Below are 18,689 nucleotides of genomic sequence, written 5' to 3'. Positions count from 1 at the left end.
CATTTCGTGGTAAATAATTACTTAAGTTGGTTGATTCTGATAAATAATTTTATATTAAATATTTATATATGAATAATTGTGATAGTAACTAGGACTACAATAATTTGACATCATTTCGTGGTCTATCTCTTTATCAATAAAAATGGACTTTGTGGACTAAAAAGAAACGTTTACTATTTATACGTGATAATGAGAGAGAGAGAGAAACAAACGCTAATTACCTTGTTAATTAATAATTACACACTTCATATACATAATTATTTAAATTCAAAATCTCAAATAAAAAACATTTTTTTAATAATTAAAGCTACTCAATCAATAAAATTAAATTACAAAAAGTAAGTTAAATGGTAAAAGTAATGGTAATTAATAATATTTTTACATATTTAAGTTTTAATTTAAAAAAACGTACCAATCAGCCATTTAATGTATAGTAGTAACATGGTGGTGGAAGAAAATGGCATAGTTTTTTCGGAAGTATTCTAATCTCATTAATATTCATTCATTCAGCCATAAATCGATTGAGAAAGAATCCTGACGATGGCAAGTGGCATCGATTATCCATCACCTAAATGCACAGATAAAACCTTCTATGAATATCGACAACAATTATCTCTAATTCCGTACCATTTCCTTTAAGATCAATCAATAATTTCTCTGAATACAATCAACCATAGCCTGGAACTGCTAGGAAAAACAATGGATTCCCAACAGGAGCTGAATCTCCCAATCTTGAATAACTCCTTGCCTGATGATGATGATCGGCAGCAGCCACCCTCACACGACTCATCTGGAATTGGTCATGGCCATGAAGTGGACTCTAGGCTCGAGAATGTTTTGTCAGACACCGAGCTGCCTTTCTTCAGGCGTCTCCGATTGGCCTTGTTGATTGAAATGGAGCTCCTTTTCCGCCTAGCGGCACCGGCGGTCTTTGTTTATTTAATCAATAACGCCATGTCCTTATCCACTCGTGTCTTTTGTGGTCATCTAGGCAATCTTGAGCTCGCCGCTGCCTCTCTTGGCAACAGCGGCATCCAACTCCTTGCTTATGGCCTCATGGTACTTACTGACATTTAACATACTTGATTCTTTTTAATATTCGAGACATTCATCGATCACTTTATAAGTTTATTTATCTAATTAGGCTAGGGTAACTAACGTTTTGCAGCTAGGAATGGGGAGTGCAGTGGAGACTCTATGCGGACAAGCTTATGGGGCGCTTAGATACGGCATGTTAGGGGTTTATCTTCAGAGATCAACCATTGTCCTTACTTTAACAGGGATCCCACTGATGTTGGCCTATGTGTTTTCCAAGCCAATCTTGATCCTACTAGGCGAACCGCCGGAAGTTGCATCTGCTGCTGCTGTTTTTGTCTATGGTTTGATCCCACAAATCTTTGCTTACGCTGTGAACTTCCCAATACAAAAGTTTCTTCAATCACAAAGCATTGTGAATCCGAGTGCATTCATATCAGCTGCCACGCTTCTGGTGCACCTTCTGCTAAGTTGGTTGGCAGTATACAAGATTGGTCTGGGTTTGATAGGTGCATCTCTGGTGCTCAGCTTATCGTGGTGGATCATAGTGGTGGCCCAGGCGGTGTACATTAAGATGAGTGACAAGTGTAAGCTTACATGGTCCGGGTTGAGTTTGCAGGCCTTTTCTGGGCTTTGGGATTTCTTGAAACTATCGGCTGCTTCGGCCGTTATGCTGTGCTTGGAGACTTGGTACTTCCAGATACTTGTTTTGATCGCCGGTCTGCTGGATAATCCCGAGCTTGCATTGGACTCCCTTTCAATTTGGTAATACGCGTGTGATAATTTAAAGCGCTCATCCTATTATTCTTTATCGTCTAAAAAATTCACTTTTGCTTTAAACTTTAGATACCATGCTGCTGCTAAATTCCATGAAATTGATTACGTCGTGAAACGCAGATTAAACTTTTCTTTTCACTTTTGCTATCTCTTTCTAGATTTGAATGCTTTATAGGTTTACTTTGATCATTTGCTATGGGTGCAGCATGTCTATATCTGGTTTGATGTTCATGATTTCAGTTGGGTTCAATGCAGCTGCAAGGTTCGTCACTTTTAAAATTTCATTATTCAATTTCACTAACAAAAGCACCCAAAATAAAGTACTCCCTTTGATTTCAGTCAAATGATTTAAGATCAAATCCTGCGATTGTTTCTCTTTCGGTTAAAACAGTGTTAGGGTCAGCAACGAGTTGGGAGCGGAACATCCCAAGTCGGCAGCATTCACGGTTGCCGTTGTGACTTTGATTTCCTTCATCATTGCTGTTGCGGAAGCTATCATTGTTTTAGCTCTACGAGACGTTATAAGCTACGCATTTACTGAGGGAGACACCGTGGCGAATGCAGTCTCGAAGCTATGCCCATTCTTGGCCGTCACTCTTATTCTTAACGGGATTCAACCAGTCTTGTCTGGTAAGAAAATTTTCAGCCACCAGGTTAGAGGTCCCAAGTTTGTAAAAATGAATCGAAATCTGATTCATGCAGGGGTGGCTGTTGGATGTGGATGGCAAGCATTTGTAGCCTATGTAAACGTGGGATGCTATTATGTTGTTGGGATTCCATTGGGCTGTGTCCTCGGCTTTAAGTACAACCTCGGTGCAAAGGTAAAGTTCGAGGCATTCGGTTCCATTATAATATATTGGTAAATAAATACTCTTTTTCCCTATCTTTGAGCAGGGAATATGGTCCGGGATGATTGGAGGAACATTGATGCAAACCCTCATTTTATTGTGGGTGACATTCACAACAGATTGGAACAAAGAGGCAAGTCCCTTCGAAACATCCGACCCTCTAAATTTGTTTAAAGTTTATGTCCTCGGAATTGATAAACCACCAACCGAAAATTCAGGTGGAGATTACCAGAAGGCGGCTGGACATATGGGAAGACAAGAGCAAGCCTCTTCTTAAGAACTGATTGTTGAAGGTATCATTAAGCTTTGCTGGTAAATGAAACGCATCGAATTGATTGTCCACCACTTACGATAAGTCCACCAAACTAAAGCTATTGATGGCAACCAGTAAAGCTCCCACAATCTGAACGACCCGATGAATGCTGCTACACCTACCGAGACATTGGGCTCGTACCATCATCAAATGGTTTGCTTACCGGCTACTAGCAGTTGTGAATTATTCTTTCATGCGCAAGATTAGCCTTGAAATAAAGTAAAATAAAGCACGTGCCATGATCTGTTTTAAAGTATGAAGTTCTTCCTGCTATTTGGAATTTGGATGCATAATGCGTTTCAAAACAATCCGAGGAAAGCCATGCTCACTGCCCAGTTGGATTCGGATTAAAACTTTTCCAGTTCGGCCTTTGGAAATCCAAGTCACTAAGCCGAGAGATTAGCCCAAATACTAATCCGTATATAGCTTTTGAACCAAGCTTTTTCTGCTTATTAAGCAAGCTCCAGGTTATTTAACTTCTGACCCATAAACTAGAATAAGCTCAAGCATCTTATAACACAATTTTGGGCCTGTCTTTGCATATATAAACAAATTTCAAATTGGAAAAAATCTAGTGGAATGTTAAGTGCTGTAATAACGACAAAGCTGGATTTCAGCATGTGAATTCTTGTCAAAAAATCAAGCATGATGGGAAAATACGTGAAATTGTCTGGTTTTTAGATCTATGGAACACTCACAGGCACCAATAGTTGAATGTGCTTGCTGGCTTTATGGCCAACGTTTCAGTAAATAAGAAAAATGCTGAAAGTTGAAACCCATGTGAGTAGACTGTCTCAAATCTCAGCTAATTGCGCTTCCATCTTTATGATTTCTATGCACCTAGCTGGATTGAGGACCACAATCTCATAACCCTCACCTTCCTTGGGAGTTCAAAAAGAAATCAACAAGGTACAAATTAACCTGCAAGCTAAACATAAGTGCTGGAAATGGCAATATATGAAAGGAAAATGAGAACAATGAATAAAAAACTTGCTATTGCAAAAAGAAGAAAACACAAATCATGCTTATATTCCAACAAAAAGCAAAGAGATAATTTATATCTAATAGCAACGTATGTTTTTTAAGTGAACAATGATGCCATGATGGCTGCCAAGGTTAAACAAGCGTCGCCATGTCTTCATCTGATACATAACCTGCTTGTAAACACCGATTCTTGCTGCCGAAATACTAACCAACGCACTCTTCCTTAGCTTCTTCATTCTCCTCCCAATCTTCACCTTTAGCCTACACAATCTGATTCGTATGAGCGACGGTTTTCTTCTACACTCTGCTTGCTCCATCATTTTGTAGATCAAGAACTGAGCTCGTCGATGAATTAACTCCTCTGGGTCTTCTTTATCCACCTTTGAGTACCCATTTGATCTCTTCAGAATCCCCGTTTTTTCTTTGTTTTGTTTCTCGGGGGGGAAAAGGTTCTACTATCAGGAGAGTTAAAGAAGCAATATTTATAGTGGGGATTATGTCTCAAAGCTACTGAAGAAGTCATATGGTAGTGAAGCTGTACATGTGAAGCGATATTAATTTCACTTAACATAAAATAATAACAATCATAATGGAGAGATACATGTTTTTAATTAGCTGGCCTTATCGTGTGTGAAAACTGATCTGCTCTGCTCAGAAAACACCATGCCACTACTTTATTATAGAATCCAATGCCATTTCGACCTCATTAGAACTATTATGCTTCCCGCTTGTAAATATAATTACCATATTCTCGTAAATCAAGCTAAGATCAAGTTTAACATATGGTCATTCCGATTATTTATATGAAATTTAATAATCACATTAACGAATCTTATCATGATCATAATTGCATGTATAAGAAAGGATACGAAATGAAGTACGTGGGTGAATATCTGGTTTAAGCTGGAGCATATGGTCCAGTTATTGATGAGATTTGACTTTTGAGAGCACACCATATATGGGAGTAAAACTCTGAGACAAAATTTCGGTGTTGTATTGGCTGAGTTGGGCCTGAGACTGAAAGAAAAGTACGAAAGTCAAAGGTAGCCAATCCAAATTTCCACCGGCATGACTCGTGAGTGCCATCGACAAGCAAAAATATTAATTGAAAAATGTGAATGGAGTGTTTATTGTCACATTCTATTCTATCAATAAGGAATTTCTTTTTTGCAAGTCATCCTACCAACGATGGAATGTATATTGGTGATACCATAAATGTAACACTGTATACATCTCAAAATACGAGCTAAAGATATTACATTAACTTAGTAAATATTCTTTGAATTGAATTACCTAAAATTTTGTTTTATTTTATAACGCTCATATTTTAACTTTAAAGCTATTTTCTGAATCTCCTAAATTTAAATTAATACTTTGTCGTAGAAAATAAATGTGTTTGTCAAACAGTGATTAGACCGTTTAGTGCAATTTCGTAAGTCATTTAAAAACATAATATAAAACTCACGCATAAATATTGATAAAACTAAATTCGGCAAAATAAAATGGTCCTAGTTTACTATTATAGACCATTTAGAAGCAAATCCGAAAATAAATGCCACTAAAAATCAAAAGTAACATCGTAGATGTCTTACTGATACTGATGATAGATGTGACTTCCAAAAAAAATGCTAAGGAGGCTCCTTACTGCTCGTTCTTATCTATATCAGAACCTATACATAAAAATCTTCACGCACTAAGTATAACTTAGTGAGGCAGTAATAAACTAAGGTGAGATAAACATAAAAATATCATAAACATAAATAAAATAATTTAAATAAAACATTAAACTGACAAACCAACTCATCCAAGTCAATTTTCTTCATTGGAACTTGAAATTCATCTTAGTTCATGATCTCAAGAAAATCCTGATAAACAATATCTGATAAAATAATCATATCATGTTTTCTGTCAACTGGAAGTTATTAGAACTTTCATACTCATTTTTACCATAGCCCAATGCATATGTATGAGAACACCAGGTACGTGAGTATAAGGTGTGCATTAGGCACAACACGTTGCCGAATCATAACTGAAACTGAGATATGATGCACTTCAATGCAATCATAACCTATGCACCAACGGTGCTGATCATAGGGTACATGATAGTTGAACGGAAACTGAGATATGATGCACTTCAGTGCAATCATAACCTCAAAAGTACTCAACTAATGACATGCCAAATGTACATACGACTCTCAATGCAACATACAATGAGCTTATGTATCATAATAAAAATCATTGATTAATCAACGTCTAATAATCGTAAACATTTTAAAATTCACCACCATGAGTATCATGCTTGAGCAGTTCATACCCTAAATTTTTCATAAAACTGTTATAAAATATGTTGGAAATATTCCATAACTAAATTTATAAATCATAATGGAAAAAATAAAATGAGATTGACTTATCGCAAGTCTTCCTCAATTATAATAATTAAATAAATAAATTACACTCACCTTTCTCACTACCGAACCTTTTATGCGATATTCCTAATCACGTGCTTTTCCTTTTTCTTTCGGATCGCTCGGATCGTTAGATTTATCGTGATCTTGGTGCTTGGTTGTTTCGGCCTTAAAGAGAAAAAGAGTTGAAAATGTTGTTTCCCCTTGATTATTCTAGTCTATAATATCCTTAACACTTGACATTTATATAATATAATTGAATTTAATATGCAATTAATGAGAAATTACAAAAATACCATTCATGAAACTTGAAAATTACCAAATGTTATTGTATTATCTTCCATTAAAATATTCCTTGGTCAAAGATGAACAAACTTGACTTTGACTTTTCACTTTGTCCATGAAATTTTTGAAAATTGAATTTTAGTCACTAAATTTCCACTGTTCAACCAAATCTGAAAAATCACACTGTTTTGAGCCAAATTTCTTTGATATAAAATAAGGAAATAATATTTCCAAACATTTTCTAACATCCTTCAAATTTTCATAAAATTCAGGTTCAATCTGATTATCTAATTTCAATACCGAACTTTATTGCTTTATAGCATTTAATACAAATCTCGTACCGAAAATCTGATTCACATGAAAAGCCTTGTTTTAGGCAAAATGGTTCATTTACAGGCTAAAATATATAATTTTTTAAAATTATATTTTTGGTCACTAAACTTTTTAAAGTTTACACTTTAGTCACTAAATTTCAAAACTTACTTTTAGTCACTAGACAAAATTTGGTGTATTACAATTCCTCACCCTTTAAAGAAAATTTGTCCTCGAATTTTCCATACATATCTAAATACCTAAAGTAAATAGACGAGGAAACTATTTTTTCATGTCCTCTTCTTGTTCCCATGTTGCTTCCTCAACTTTATGGTTCCGCCATAGAACTTTCACCAGTGGAATCGTCTTGTTCCTCAATTCTTTGACTCCATGAGCTAAAATTTTAATTGGTTCCTCTTCATATGATAGATCTGGTTGAATCTCAATTTCCTCTAGTGTAATTACATGCGAAAGATCCGATCGATACTTCCAAAGCATCGATACATGAAACAAGTTATGAATCTTGTCCATTTCCGGAGGTAATGCAAATTGATAAGCCACCGAACCAACTCTCTTTATGATCTTGTATGGGCCAATGAATCTTGAACTCAACTTCCCTTTGCGCGCAAATCTCAGAACTTTCTTCCAAGGTGATACTTTAAGAAATACCTTATCACCTTCTTGAAATTCAATCTATTTTCTTTTAAGATCAGCATACGATTTTTGTCTATCCACAACTATCTTGAGATTGTCTTGAATTACTTTCACTTTATGTTCCATCTCTTTGATAAGATCTAAACCAATTATGTCTCGATTCTTTAGTTTAAACCAATTCAATGGCATACGACATTTCCTTCCATACAATGTTTCAAAAGGAGCCATCTTGATACTCGAATGATAATTGTTATTATAAGAAAACTCTGCTAAAGGTAAATACTTTTCCCATGATCCTTTGAAATCAATAACACAATCCCTTAACATCTCTTCAAGTATCTGGATGGTTTGCTCAGATTGACCATCTGTCTGAGGATGATAAGCTGTGCTGAAGTTCAGTCAAGTTCTCAATTCTTCATGTAGAGACTTCCAAAATCTCGAAGTAAATCTCGAGTCTCTATCAGAAACTATTGAGACATGTACTTCATGAAGTCGTACTATCTCATTGATATATAATTTAGTATACTTATCCATCGAGTAATCTTCTCGAACTGGAATAAAGTATGATGCTTTAGTTAATCTATCCATAATCACCCGGATCGAGTCTTTCTTACTGGGTGTCAAAGGTAAGCCTGTCACGAAATCCATAGTAATTCGTTCCCACTTCCATTATCCGATTTCAATATCGAATTTTATTACTTTATAGCTTTTAACACAAATCACGTACCGAAAATTTGATTCACACGAAAATCCTTATTTTAGGCCAAACTATTCATTTACGGGCTAAAATATACAACTTTTAAAAATTACATTTTTAATCCCTAAACTTTTTAAAGTTTACACTTTAGTCACCAAACTTTTAAAACTTATATTTTAGTCACTAGATAAAATTTAGGATATTACATCACATATCACATTCACAATTTATGTCACATCACAAATTCAATAAATGCACAAATATAGATTTATCAATATTTGAGTTCTAGATTAAGATTCAATTTACAGTACACCTCCCTTCACCTTTGAACAAGTCCATGCACAAAGAATGAAATTCGCTCACCTTTGTTGTCCGCTAAGAAAAACGATCAACAACACACTAAGCACTATTTTCCCTCAACAACCAATTTATCAAACACCTTGAAAAGCAAGTTAACACATAAAAAAGACACTCAAAATAGAACAAAAAATTATGCTACCAAAATAGAGTGAAAAACATCGAAACAACCGAATAACTTACCGATATTGTAACCAAAGCTTCCTAACACCTTAACACCACTTTTCCTCACCTAAAGTAATAAAGAACAACTAAAATTAACTCATAATAACTACTTAAACCGTCCAAATCAGCGATAACCACAATCAATTCCAAGATTTCCAAAAAAAAAACCAAAATCTCACTTGTTTTTAAGAAATCGATATCCAAACCATAATCAAATGAAAAATTGGTTTAATATGATTTTAATCTCTCCAAAAACATATCAATTATGTCAATAAAACCTCAAAATCAACTCAAGAAAAATAGCTCTTTAATTATCTCCGAAAATCATCTTTAAATCCATAAATCCTCTTTAGAAAAGATTGATAAATCAAACACATCAATCACATAGATCATTAATCGTTGAAGCAATAAAAAGAACCAAGGAAGAATCATTACCTTGTTGGAAAAGAGAATAAAGGAAAAGAATGATCATCAATGACATTCACAAAAGAGGATTAAACAAAAACAAAAGAAAAAGAAGATGAACAATCTTGTCTTTGAAAAGAGAATTAAAATGAAAGATATAGATAATCAATAACAAAAGAATTGAAAAAGAATGAAAAAGGTTTCAACCATGAGAGAAAGCTTGAAAGAATTTTGATAGAAAAGAGATACGATAGAAAATTGTGAAAAAAGAAATGAACGGTTAATCATAAAACCAAAATGAAAATTAGAAAAGATTAGAAAATGAATCTAGATGGAATTTGAGCAAAAAGGAAGAATTAAGACACAATTAACTTAGGAGGGAAAACGTTAACCATAAACCTTGGTAAAATAGGCTTCATATATTTTTGATTTTGTGATCTTTACATTTTAGTCACTAAAATCAAAACTTTAAAATTATTCAATTTAGTCACCTATTACAATTAAATTATTAATTTCCAAAAATAGAAATTAATAACTCCGAACCATTTAAACATATTAAACCACTTTCAAAATTATTTATTACGTCAAAAATACCAGATTATCATTTTTGTGAAAATCTAGAAGTCGACCTAACTATCGACCCAAACTATCATACCCTATTTTGGGATGTTACAAGGTCCCTGTTTGATGTCCGATAAATATAGGAATTTTCACATGAGTAATTAATGATTAGCATTGAATTTTAGTAAACTTAATTTGGTATTTTAATTTTGAAATATTTGGTTATGCAAAATGACTAATTTACCCCTGTCTAAATTGGTTGTGATTATCATGCATTGTTCTGGTTGTTACGATAGTTTAAATTATTTGTTGTTATCCGCTGCCACGTGTTGTGTGTTGTATGATTTAAATTTGAATGCTTCTACATAGTACACATGTTTTAGGATTTTTTATGTCGACATGATCGAAATATATGTACGCTCAGGTACCCGGGTATGGGATATTACAGCTAGTCAACCAACTCTTAAGGTACTTGGTTGCCTTTAGCCACAAGCACTAAAATCCATCGGGGTATTCGACATCGCTTGAGACTAGGCATGCATATAGATCACGCTCTTATACTAACACGAAGGAAACAAGGATGCATTTCGGGGTCGAAAACTCAAACTCTTATTTAACCACACAAGAATACTTTAAGGTGTAGTCTGGGGTCATACAGAATCGCGGGAGGATTACACCCTACAAGTATATATACTAACAAAGTTACTTTGGATGGGCCTAGACACACTCACATTAGGGACACTCATCCATTGATCACGCACAATTAGCACCTCAACTTAATTCTTAAAAGTTAATTAATCCATCACACACGATTAATGACTGCAATGTACACTACTCTACGTCACAAATGCATTTTCTTGGGGATATACACCTCTAAATCCCAACTTCTAAGAAGATGGATAATTGGGCTCAATTCCAACCCAATTAAGCTCACACTCGACCTAACGACTTTAATTATGAACTCAATGAGATCCACAAACCTCTCGGGGTAAACATGAAACTACTAGCCCAAAATTTGAGGTGTTATAGAGCTCCTATTTGAGATTGTGTTAACTCTTCTTGTTTTTTTTTCCTTACGTTTTTCACATCCGGAATCATGTTTTCTAATTGCAAAACCCATAATCAAATTCTCAAAGAAAGAGATCAAGTGATAAACTAAAAACCATAATGATCAAAAGAACCTGTAAATTTAGAAGAATAAAACTTTGAAACAGCGGAATTGCAAGTCTTCAACAGGATTATCAAATTAGAGAAGAAACAATTTTCAAATTCTCAAAATTTTCAAATTCTTCAATTAAAAATTCAACCTTCAAAACACTAATTAAAAGTAGTAGTGGTAGTAGTAGGAATTTTCCTTTTTGGGTTTTAGATAATGAAGAAGATTGAAATTAGGATAAATATAAATAAGATTTTTTTTCCGTTAGTCATCATGATTTTAGTGAGTTTTTAAGAAGAAATGATTACTATTCACTTATTGAGATAATAAAGAAGAAAACTTAAAGATTTTTTTAACTCTATCATGAGAATTAATAAAGGAATGATAACAAATTTTTTGGTAAAATAATTTTTTTATTAGCAGATTTTTTTTTAAGTGTGGGATACTGTAACATATCACATCCTACCTATGTAAAAAAAAAGACGGGCATGCTAGCTTCTTATTTTGCAGTTTATTCTCTCAATAAGTTCATCACAGTCCGAGCTTCACGAGGGGAACTCCAAGGTATGTAACAGAGAGCTGCCCAGCTTGAGCCCTGTGAGTTCTATAATCTCCTAAACTCCAATGTGATCAATACCTGAGCTATATACTTCACTTTTGAATTATTCATTTGTAGCCCTGATATTTCGTGAAGGAAATTCAACACATTACAAACTGCTCGAACGGAATCAACTTTACGTTTAGTAAACAACAGCAAGTCTTCCGTAAATATTTAAAGTTTAATTTATTATTATACGAATTTCCAGATCATGGTTCGAGGGATAAACTGGAAACTACAACTAAGTTTTTTTTAATGTAGTTGTTGACTTTCTAATTGGACATATAACAACATTCTAACATTGTTGGTTTTAATAAACTTACACCGACAGTGTATAAAAAGCTTAGTCTAAAAGACGATGACTGGAATACCAAGAGAAACTTCCTATTCACAGCAATACCCAAAACGGACTTCTAAGATGTATATTATAGAGTTGTTCAGGGTATATAGTATAGACAGGTATACATAGTTCTCAAATATGTATATTTTTAGTGTTCAAAACAGCACCTTGAGAATGGCAAAATACATCAAAGCTAGCTACCCATTCATAAAAAGACTCCTAAGAACTTGACCGTTAGGGAATTCATTGACAAAAGTAATTAATTATCCAACATGGCATCAATTGACCAAAACCTGCATCATGGCTTAACCCACAGATCCCTCGAGCTTCAAACTCATGAGTTGGTTCACCTCGGCACCGAACTCATCTGGAAGTTCATTGAAAACGTCACGGCAAAACCCAGAAATCATGGCAGCCATGGCCTTCTCATACTCGATTCCCCTCTGCTGAAAGTAAAATAACTGATCTTCACCTATTTTCGATGTGCTGGCTTCATGCTCAACACGAGCTGAGGGATTCTTAACCTGTTAAATAAACACAATCCAGTCATAATCAACAAAATGGAGCTCCTACCTTCTTGATGCAACAAATAACAACAGAGTCTTACATAGGAACGTAATTCAATTTTAAAAGAAATCACTATTACAATACAAACATCAAAAGCAGATTTGTGCCAAAACAAGAATGAGAATAAAATTCTATCCCGACTGGCATTCCATTGCTTTCTTTGGGTCAAATAAAGGAGCTCTATCTGGTAAACAAAGATTATGATAGCAAACATGGTTATGGGTCGATATTATGGAGCATGCACAGTATGGGAGTAAACATTGTTTCAGCAAAGAGTAATAGACAGTTGGACACAGATGACAAGATGTTGGATAGACGGGAGAACACATGTATGGGAAAATATCAATCCAACAGCTTAAATTTTGCAGCAGTATATTACCAAGCGTAAACAGGAAAGCAAATAAAAGAAGGGGGTTCATCCCACTTACAAAAAATGTAAAATCATAAAATAGGTGGCAATAAAAACTTGTACATACAAATATTTTAACATGATATCGGAGAAAATTGCCAATAAATCAAATATTCACACCTGAATGTAAGGATAGGTGTTTGCAGCAGCATTATCACCAATAAGCATTGAATCACATTGTGAGGAATTTTTAGCGTTCTCAGCCTTTGATTGAACCTGAACCAGCCCCCTATAACAGTTTCTTGAATTTCCAGCAGATATACCCTTCGAGATAATCCGACTTCTTGTATTCTTCCCCTTGTGTATCATTTTTGTACCTGTGTCAGCCTGCTGATAGTTATTCGTGAGTGCCACAGAGTAAAATTCTCCCACAGTGTCATCACCCTCCAAAACAACACTTGGGTACTTCCAAGTTATAGCAGACCCTGTCTCCACTTGCGTCCAAGATATCTTCGATCGATCACCAGCACAAATTCCGCGCTTAGTAACAAAATTATAAATCCCACCTTTTCCTTGGTCGTCACCTGCATACCAGTTCTGCACAGTGGAGTATTTAATCTCTGCACCCTCAGCACAATACAACTCAACAACAGCAGCATGAAGCTGATTCCTATCATAAGAAGGTGCCGTACATCCTTCTAAATACTCCACAAAACTTCCCTCATCAGCAACAATCAAGGTTCTCTCAAACTGCCCAGTTTCCAATGCATTAATCCGGAAATAAGTTGAAATCGGCATAGGGCATTTCGTATCCTTTGGAATATAACAGAATGACCCATCACTAAAAACAGCTGTATTCAAAGCTGCATAATAGTTATCGTCACTAGGCACAACTCTCCCCAAATATTTCCTAACTAAATCAGGGTACTCCCTTATTGCCTCAGATATCGAACAAAAAATGACCCCAGCCTTTTCTAAAGTCTTCCGATGAGTAGTAGCAATTGAAACACTATCAAGAACAGCATCGACGGCAACATTAGCCAATCGATTACGTTCATTCAAAGGCACACCCAACCTATCAAAGTACTTTAAAAGCTCAGGATCAGCCTCATCTAAGCTATTTAAAGTTGACTTCTTTTTAGGCGCAGAGTAATAACAGATATCCTGGAAATTAATTGGCGGGTACCGATTATCAGACCATTTGGGTTCTTTCATTTTCAAAAATTTCTCATAAGCATTCAATCTAAACTCCACCATCCAATCAGGTTCTTCCTTCAGAGAAGAAATTAAACGAATTGTCTCTTCAGAAAGCCCTTTGGGTATCGCAAACGAATCGATATCCACAGTAAAGCCAAATTTTTTATCATAATCACGATTTCGAAGAATTTCCAGGATTTTCTCATCATAGGACTTACCTGATGAAGTGCTGGGATCGGACGTGAGGGTTTGAGAATCGAAACCAACATCTGCTCTGACCTTTGTAAGCCTCGAGTTTGGGGGTTTTGAGGTTATGGGTTTGACGAAATCGAGCTTTGGGTAAAACCCTCTAGGAGACTTGGTTGAATCTGTGGTAGGCCGTGCTGAGAAGCTCGAGATGCCGTTGGCTAGCAAGGAAGACATGGTTACAGCTGCGTGGTTTCAGGATAGAGAAAGAAAAAGCAGCATAAAACAAAACACTATATAAATAAAAGGGAATCAAAACTGGAACTTCTGCTTTCTATTTTATAATTTTATTTTTTCCTGACTACGATATTGCTAGGAGGTCTCGTGGACAACACACACGCGCCACGAAATTATTTTAGGACCCACCTTTTATTTAGTAGTTTTATATAATATACACATAGGCCTTGAACACCCGGCGCCTGTGACCTAATGGATAAGGCGTCTGACTTCTAATCAGACGATTGTGGGTTCGTGTCCCACCAGGCGTGTTTGCGTTCTGATCACTGTGTTTCTTGTTTTGATGGATTGAGCAAAAGATTTTTTATTCTTTGGGTTGGGGGGGGGGGGATTGCGTGTGAGTTCATAACTTAGCAAGAGTCATTTGCCTGTTTATACTGTGAAGAAGATAGTTCATTTGTTATGTTCTTTTTTTGCACCCGTTGTAACCGGAAATATGTTCAAGATGGTGCTCGTATTTTTAATCTTGCTGATTTGGGTTACGATTATGGGCTAAACTTTTCTCCTATCTGGGGTTGTTTTTCTCATCCAAGAACAACACAGTTCTGTTGTTGGGGGGGGGGGAGGAGAAAGGGAAGGTTGCCTTCTTCGAAAATATAAGTTGCTCTGCGTTGTTTTATAGAATGATCTCTTGCTTTTTATGTTTGTTATTAGAACTGTCCCTTTCATATTGGCCCGTAATTGTTAGTTTCCATGTATTCTCTTTTACATAAAAGGGTAGCTCTATTGAGTATCACTTCATGTTGGAGATTGTTTAGAGGAAGCTGTTTCAAAATCATGGACAAAAAATGGGTAATTTGTTTAGCAGTACCATTCATATAAGGTCAACCAGTAAATTGCTTTAGGCAAAATGTAAAAAGAATAGACAAACAAGCAACACCTATGACTTGAAATTTGACTGTTCATCATGCATCAAATCTGTACCAGAATTTCTTGGTCATGCTTAGACGTCTATATTTGGAATTTACCCAATAACTAAAAAGGCTAGTTGTATCGATTAAGTTTAAAACTCGTCAACATTCTTAAACAGAAAGACAATCTTGAAGCGTTTTGAAAGTTTGTCATCTGCTTCGGTGCCCAAATTTTGTGAAGCGTCTGTGTAAGATATCACGATGACTTGTCATATTTGAATTTGCACCCATCTGGCTGGTTCTAGAATCTACCAATTGCATAGATGACCTTCTTGATATGGTTATCTTCATCACTAGTAGCTCTTCTCTGAGCAGGTGATCTTGTTCAAATCTATATTACCATCCATTACTTGTGGAAATTAAGACATTAATCTAATTCCTTCTTCACATTGAATGCTCATTAAAACCAAAATTTTAGGCCAAAATCTGGGCCTACTCCAAGAGAACACTTAGCTATTCCATTGAATAGGCAATCTTTATGTTTATAATACTTGAGAGGATTTCTTGATTTTTTTTAGTTTGGCATATTTGATTATTGTGAAATATGATTTACTAGCATGGCAAAAGAAGTGGTGCTAGTCTTGATCAACTATGTTTTGCACCATCTTCCGTGTGTACTCAATTCTTGTGTTGGCATATTGATGACAAAGGTATTAAATACTCTTGTGACTGCAGGTAAGCTCAGGAAGATTATTGTAAAAGGATTTGTAAATTGTAAAAAGATTGTATAAAGGAAATTTTGCATCCAATTGTGGAGGATGAGTAACCAGAGTCGAGGAGCAAGTTTATCTCTGGCAGCATATCCCCCTACGAAGCGGAGACGTGGGTGTCCACGCAAGGATAGTAGTATTCAAGGAGACAGCACACCTTTGACACATCCATATGAGAATCTCGAAAACAAGCAGAGTGTGGGAACAAGTGACCCTACCTCTGATGACATGGTTGGTCAGATGGTTTCTGGTGTCATTGAAGGTTCATTTGATGATGGATATCTTCTTAGTGTTAAGGTGGGTGTTACCAACACGCACCTTAGAGGTCTTGCATTTCTACCAGGGCGACTCACTCCAATTACTGCTGAAAATGATGTAGATCCGGATGCTAAGATGTACGAAAGAAAAACGATTTCTATCCCATCTGGAAATGCGCAGGATCATCTCCATGTTGTGAGTTCATCAAGGAATAGTGAGAAGTCTGTTGAGTTTAAAAATGATGCACCTAATGTTCCAGAAAATGGTCTTGTAAAAGGTCTTCCCACGGGGCAAAAGGCCCTGCAAGAACAAATCTTAGATACTGAAGTGCAGAATGATAAAGCTGCAGGACAGGATCAGTCTCTTCTGGGATTTGAAGCCTCCAAGCTAATGAAAGGACCGAATAATAACATAGAGGTTCTTAATGCATATGAGCCAGTGTCTGCAACATTTACTGCTACTTTGCCAGCATCTGAGAAAGTAAATCTGAACCCTCAAGTTGAAGCCAGGGTTGTTTATTCTAATCTTAAAACACAGGAATTGTTTTGTGATGATTATACGGGATTTGAAGCCTCCAAGCTGATGAAAGGACCAAACATTAACGTAGAGGCACTTAATGCATCTGAGCCAGTGTCTGCAACATTTACTGCTACTTTGCCTGCAACTGGAACTCTAAATCCTGAGTCTCAAGTTGAAGACGGGGTATGTTCTGATCTTAAGCCACAGGAATCGTTTAATGATGATATGGGATTTGAAGCCTCCAAGCTGATGAAAGGACCAAACATTGACGTAGAGGCACTTAATGCATCTGAGCCAGTGTCTGCAACATTTACTGCTACTTTGCCTGCAACTGGAACTCTAAATCTTGAGTCTCAAGTTGAAGACGGGGCCGTATGTTCTGATCTTAAGCCACAGGAATTGTTTAATGATGATATGGGATTTGAAGCCTCCAAGCTGATGAAAGGACAAACATTGGCGTAGAGTCACTTAATGCATCTGAGCAAGTGTCTGCAACATTTACTGCTACTTTGCCTGCAACTGGAACTCTAAATCATGAGTCTCAAGTTGAAGACGGGGCCGTATGTTCTGATCTTAAGCCACAGGAATTGTTTAATGATGATACGGGATTTGAAGCCTCCGAGCTGATGAAAGGACCAACAATCAACGTAGAGACACTTAATGCATCTGAGCCTGTGTTTGCAGCATTTACTGCTAATTGGCCAGCGACTGAGACTGTGGATCTGAAGCATCAAGTTGAATACAGGGCCATATGTTCAAATCGCGGTCGCGTTTTCGGTTATTTCGGATTTACCGTGATTGCGGCCGTCGCGGGCGCTATTGCGGCTGTCGCGGGTAACTCGGACGGCGGCGAAACCGTATCGCGGCCGAAATCACGGACGCGGACCGTTTTTTAAAACCCTGGCCTTGACCTTGGTAACAGCCAAACTCCCAAGTTATTTGAACCTGAACCTGAACCTCAAGCCGATGCTAGTGAACCCACTCGAACCAAAATATTGGAAAAACATTCCGTCATCAATGCAAGACAGAGATATTTCTCAAGAGACTGAACTGGAGCTTGCTACGAAGAGTGTTGGTGGAGGTGGTACGTCTCACATCTGCAAGTGAGGCTGCCGCAACTATCCCATCTGAGACCAAGCCTGCTGCTGAAGAATTTCTTCTTCCAAAAATGTACGTTACTGTTAGGGCTGCTGACACTAAAAGTGTGGAATCTAATGAAAAAGATGGCATTCCACAAGCACAATCTTAGGTTTTTAGCTGACAAACTAAAAGCAGAAACGAAACGAGCCTTACAAGTCATTAGTGTTAATTCATGACTGAGAGTAGGTGACATTGTGGTGGAATTTAGGTACCTTTTTTTTCTTCTCAAATTTGGATTGTTTGCAATCTCTGCGATCTACCTTAAACATCTTGCAGTCTACGACAACGTTGTGTGTGCGTGCTCGATACCCATTGCCTCACTCTGTAATGTTGTTCTAAACTTGGCCCTATCTTTTTGTAATTGAAATTTGTGGATGGATCTAGGAGAAATCGTCAAATGTGTAATTGTATTCATAAAATGGACAGAAATTCTGCAACACTCTTTGTAAAATATATAATCGCTAGCTATCTTTACGTTCGGACAGTGGTCGATTCATAAATCTTTTTGGGAATAAATACGTATTGTTTATCTGTATAAAAATTTTAAATGGGATGGATAAAAATAAAATTTCAGCAGGGACATCATCAATAAAATAGACGATCGATAGAAAAAAATCGGATTTGAATGTAGACAAGTGTTCACTTTCTGCACTCAATGAATTC

The 18,689-nt window shown here is 36.3% G+C and overlaps 2 protein-coding genes across 2 annotated transcripts; one reads left to right on the top strand and one right to left on the bottom strand.

Moving 5' to 3' along the window:
• The first annotated feature begins 533 nt into the window (after nt 1-533).
• On the top strand, nt 534-3,454 carry LOC120208747 (protein DETOXIFICATION 40-like). Its single transcript, XM_039207938.1, has 7 exons — nt 534-1,059; nt 1,169-1,800; nt 2,018-2,074; nt 2,204-2,442; nt 2,515-2,633; nt 2,707-2,793; nt 2,879-3,454. The coding sequence occupies exons 1-7, from the start codon at nt 700-702 to the stop codon at nt 2,942-2,944; spliced, it is 1,560 nt and encodes a 519-aa protein (XP_039063869.1). The 5' UTR covers nt 534-699; the 3' UTR covers nt 2,945-3,454.
• Nucleotides 3,455-12,014: 8,560 nt separating this feature from the next.
• On the bottom strand, nt 12,015-14,507 carry LOC120208746 (UPF0051 protein ABCI8, chloroplastic-like). The gene is made up of 2 exons (XM_039207937.1): nt 12,989-14,507; nt 12,015-12,416 (listed from the first exon to the last, which is right to left on the bottom strand). Exons 1-2 carry the CDS (start codon nt 14,426-14,428, stop codon nt 12,198-12,200), a joined length of 1,659 nt encoding a protein of 552 aa, XP_039063868.1. The 5' UTR covers nt 14,429-14,507; the 3' UTR covers nt 12,015-12,197.
• Between the last annotated feature and the right edge of the window lie 4,182 nt (nt 14,508-18,689).

This window comes from Hibiscus syriacus, unplaced genomic scaffold (genome assembly GCF_006381635.1).
Source record: "Hibiscus syriacus cultivar Baekdansim isolate YM2019G1 unplaced genomic scaffold, ASM638163v2 tig00017404_pilon, whole genome shotgun sequence".
Lineage (NCBI taxonomy): Eukaryota > Viridiplantae > Streptophyta > Magnoliopsida > Malvales > Malvaceae > Hibiscus > Hibiscus syriacus.
Note: the sequence above shows the minus strand (reverse complement) of the source record. Positions and strands in the feature narration are given on the sequence as shown.

Bases quoted from the DNA above. Each gene is read 5' to 3' on its own strand.
- LOC120208747 (XM_039207938.1), top strand. From the start codon at position 700: ATGGATTCCCAACAGGAGCTGAATCTCCCAATCTTGAATAACTCCTTG. The intron at 1,801-2,017 runs GTAATACGCGTG...CTATGGGTGCAG, and splicing joins TTGGACTCCCTTTCAATTTG to CATGTCTATATCTGGTTTGA. The intron at 2,443-2,514 runs GTAAGAAAATTT...TGATTCATGCAG, and splicing joins GATTCAACCAGTCTTGTCTG to GGGTGGCTGTTGGATGTGGA.
- LOC120208746 (XM_039207937.1), bottom strand. From the start codon at position 14,428: ATGTCTTCCTTGCTAGCCAACGGCATCTCGAGCTTCTCAGCACGGCCT. The intron at 12,417-12,988 runs GTGTGAATATTT...TTTATTTAACAG, and splicing joins ACACCTATCCTTACATTCAG to GTTAAGAATCCCTCAGCTCG.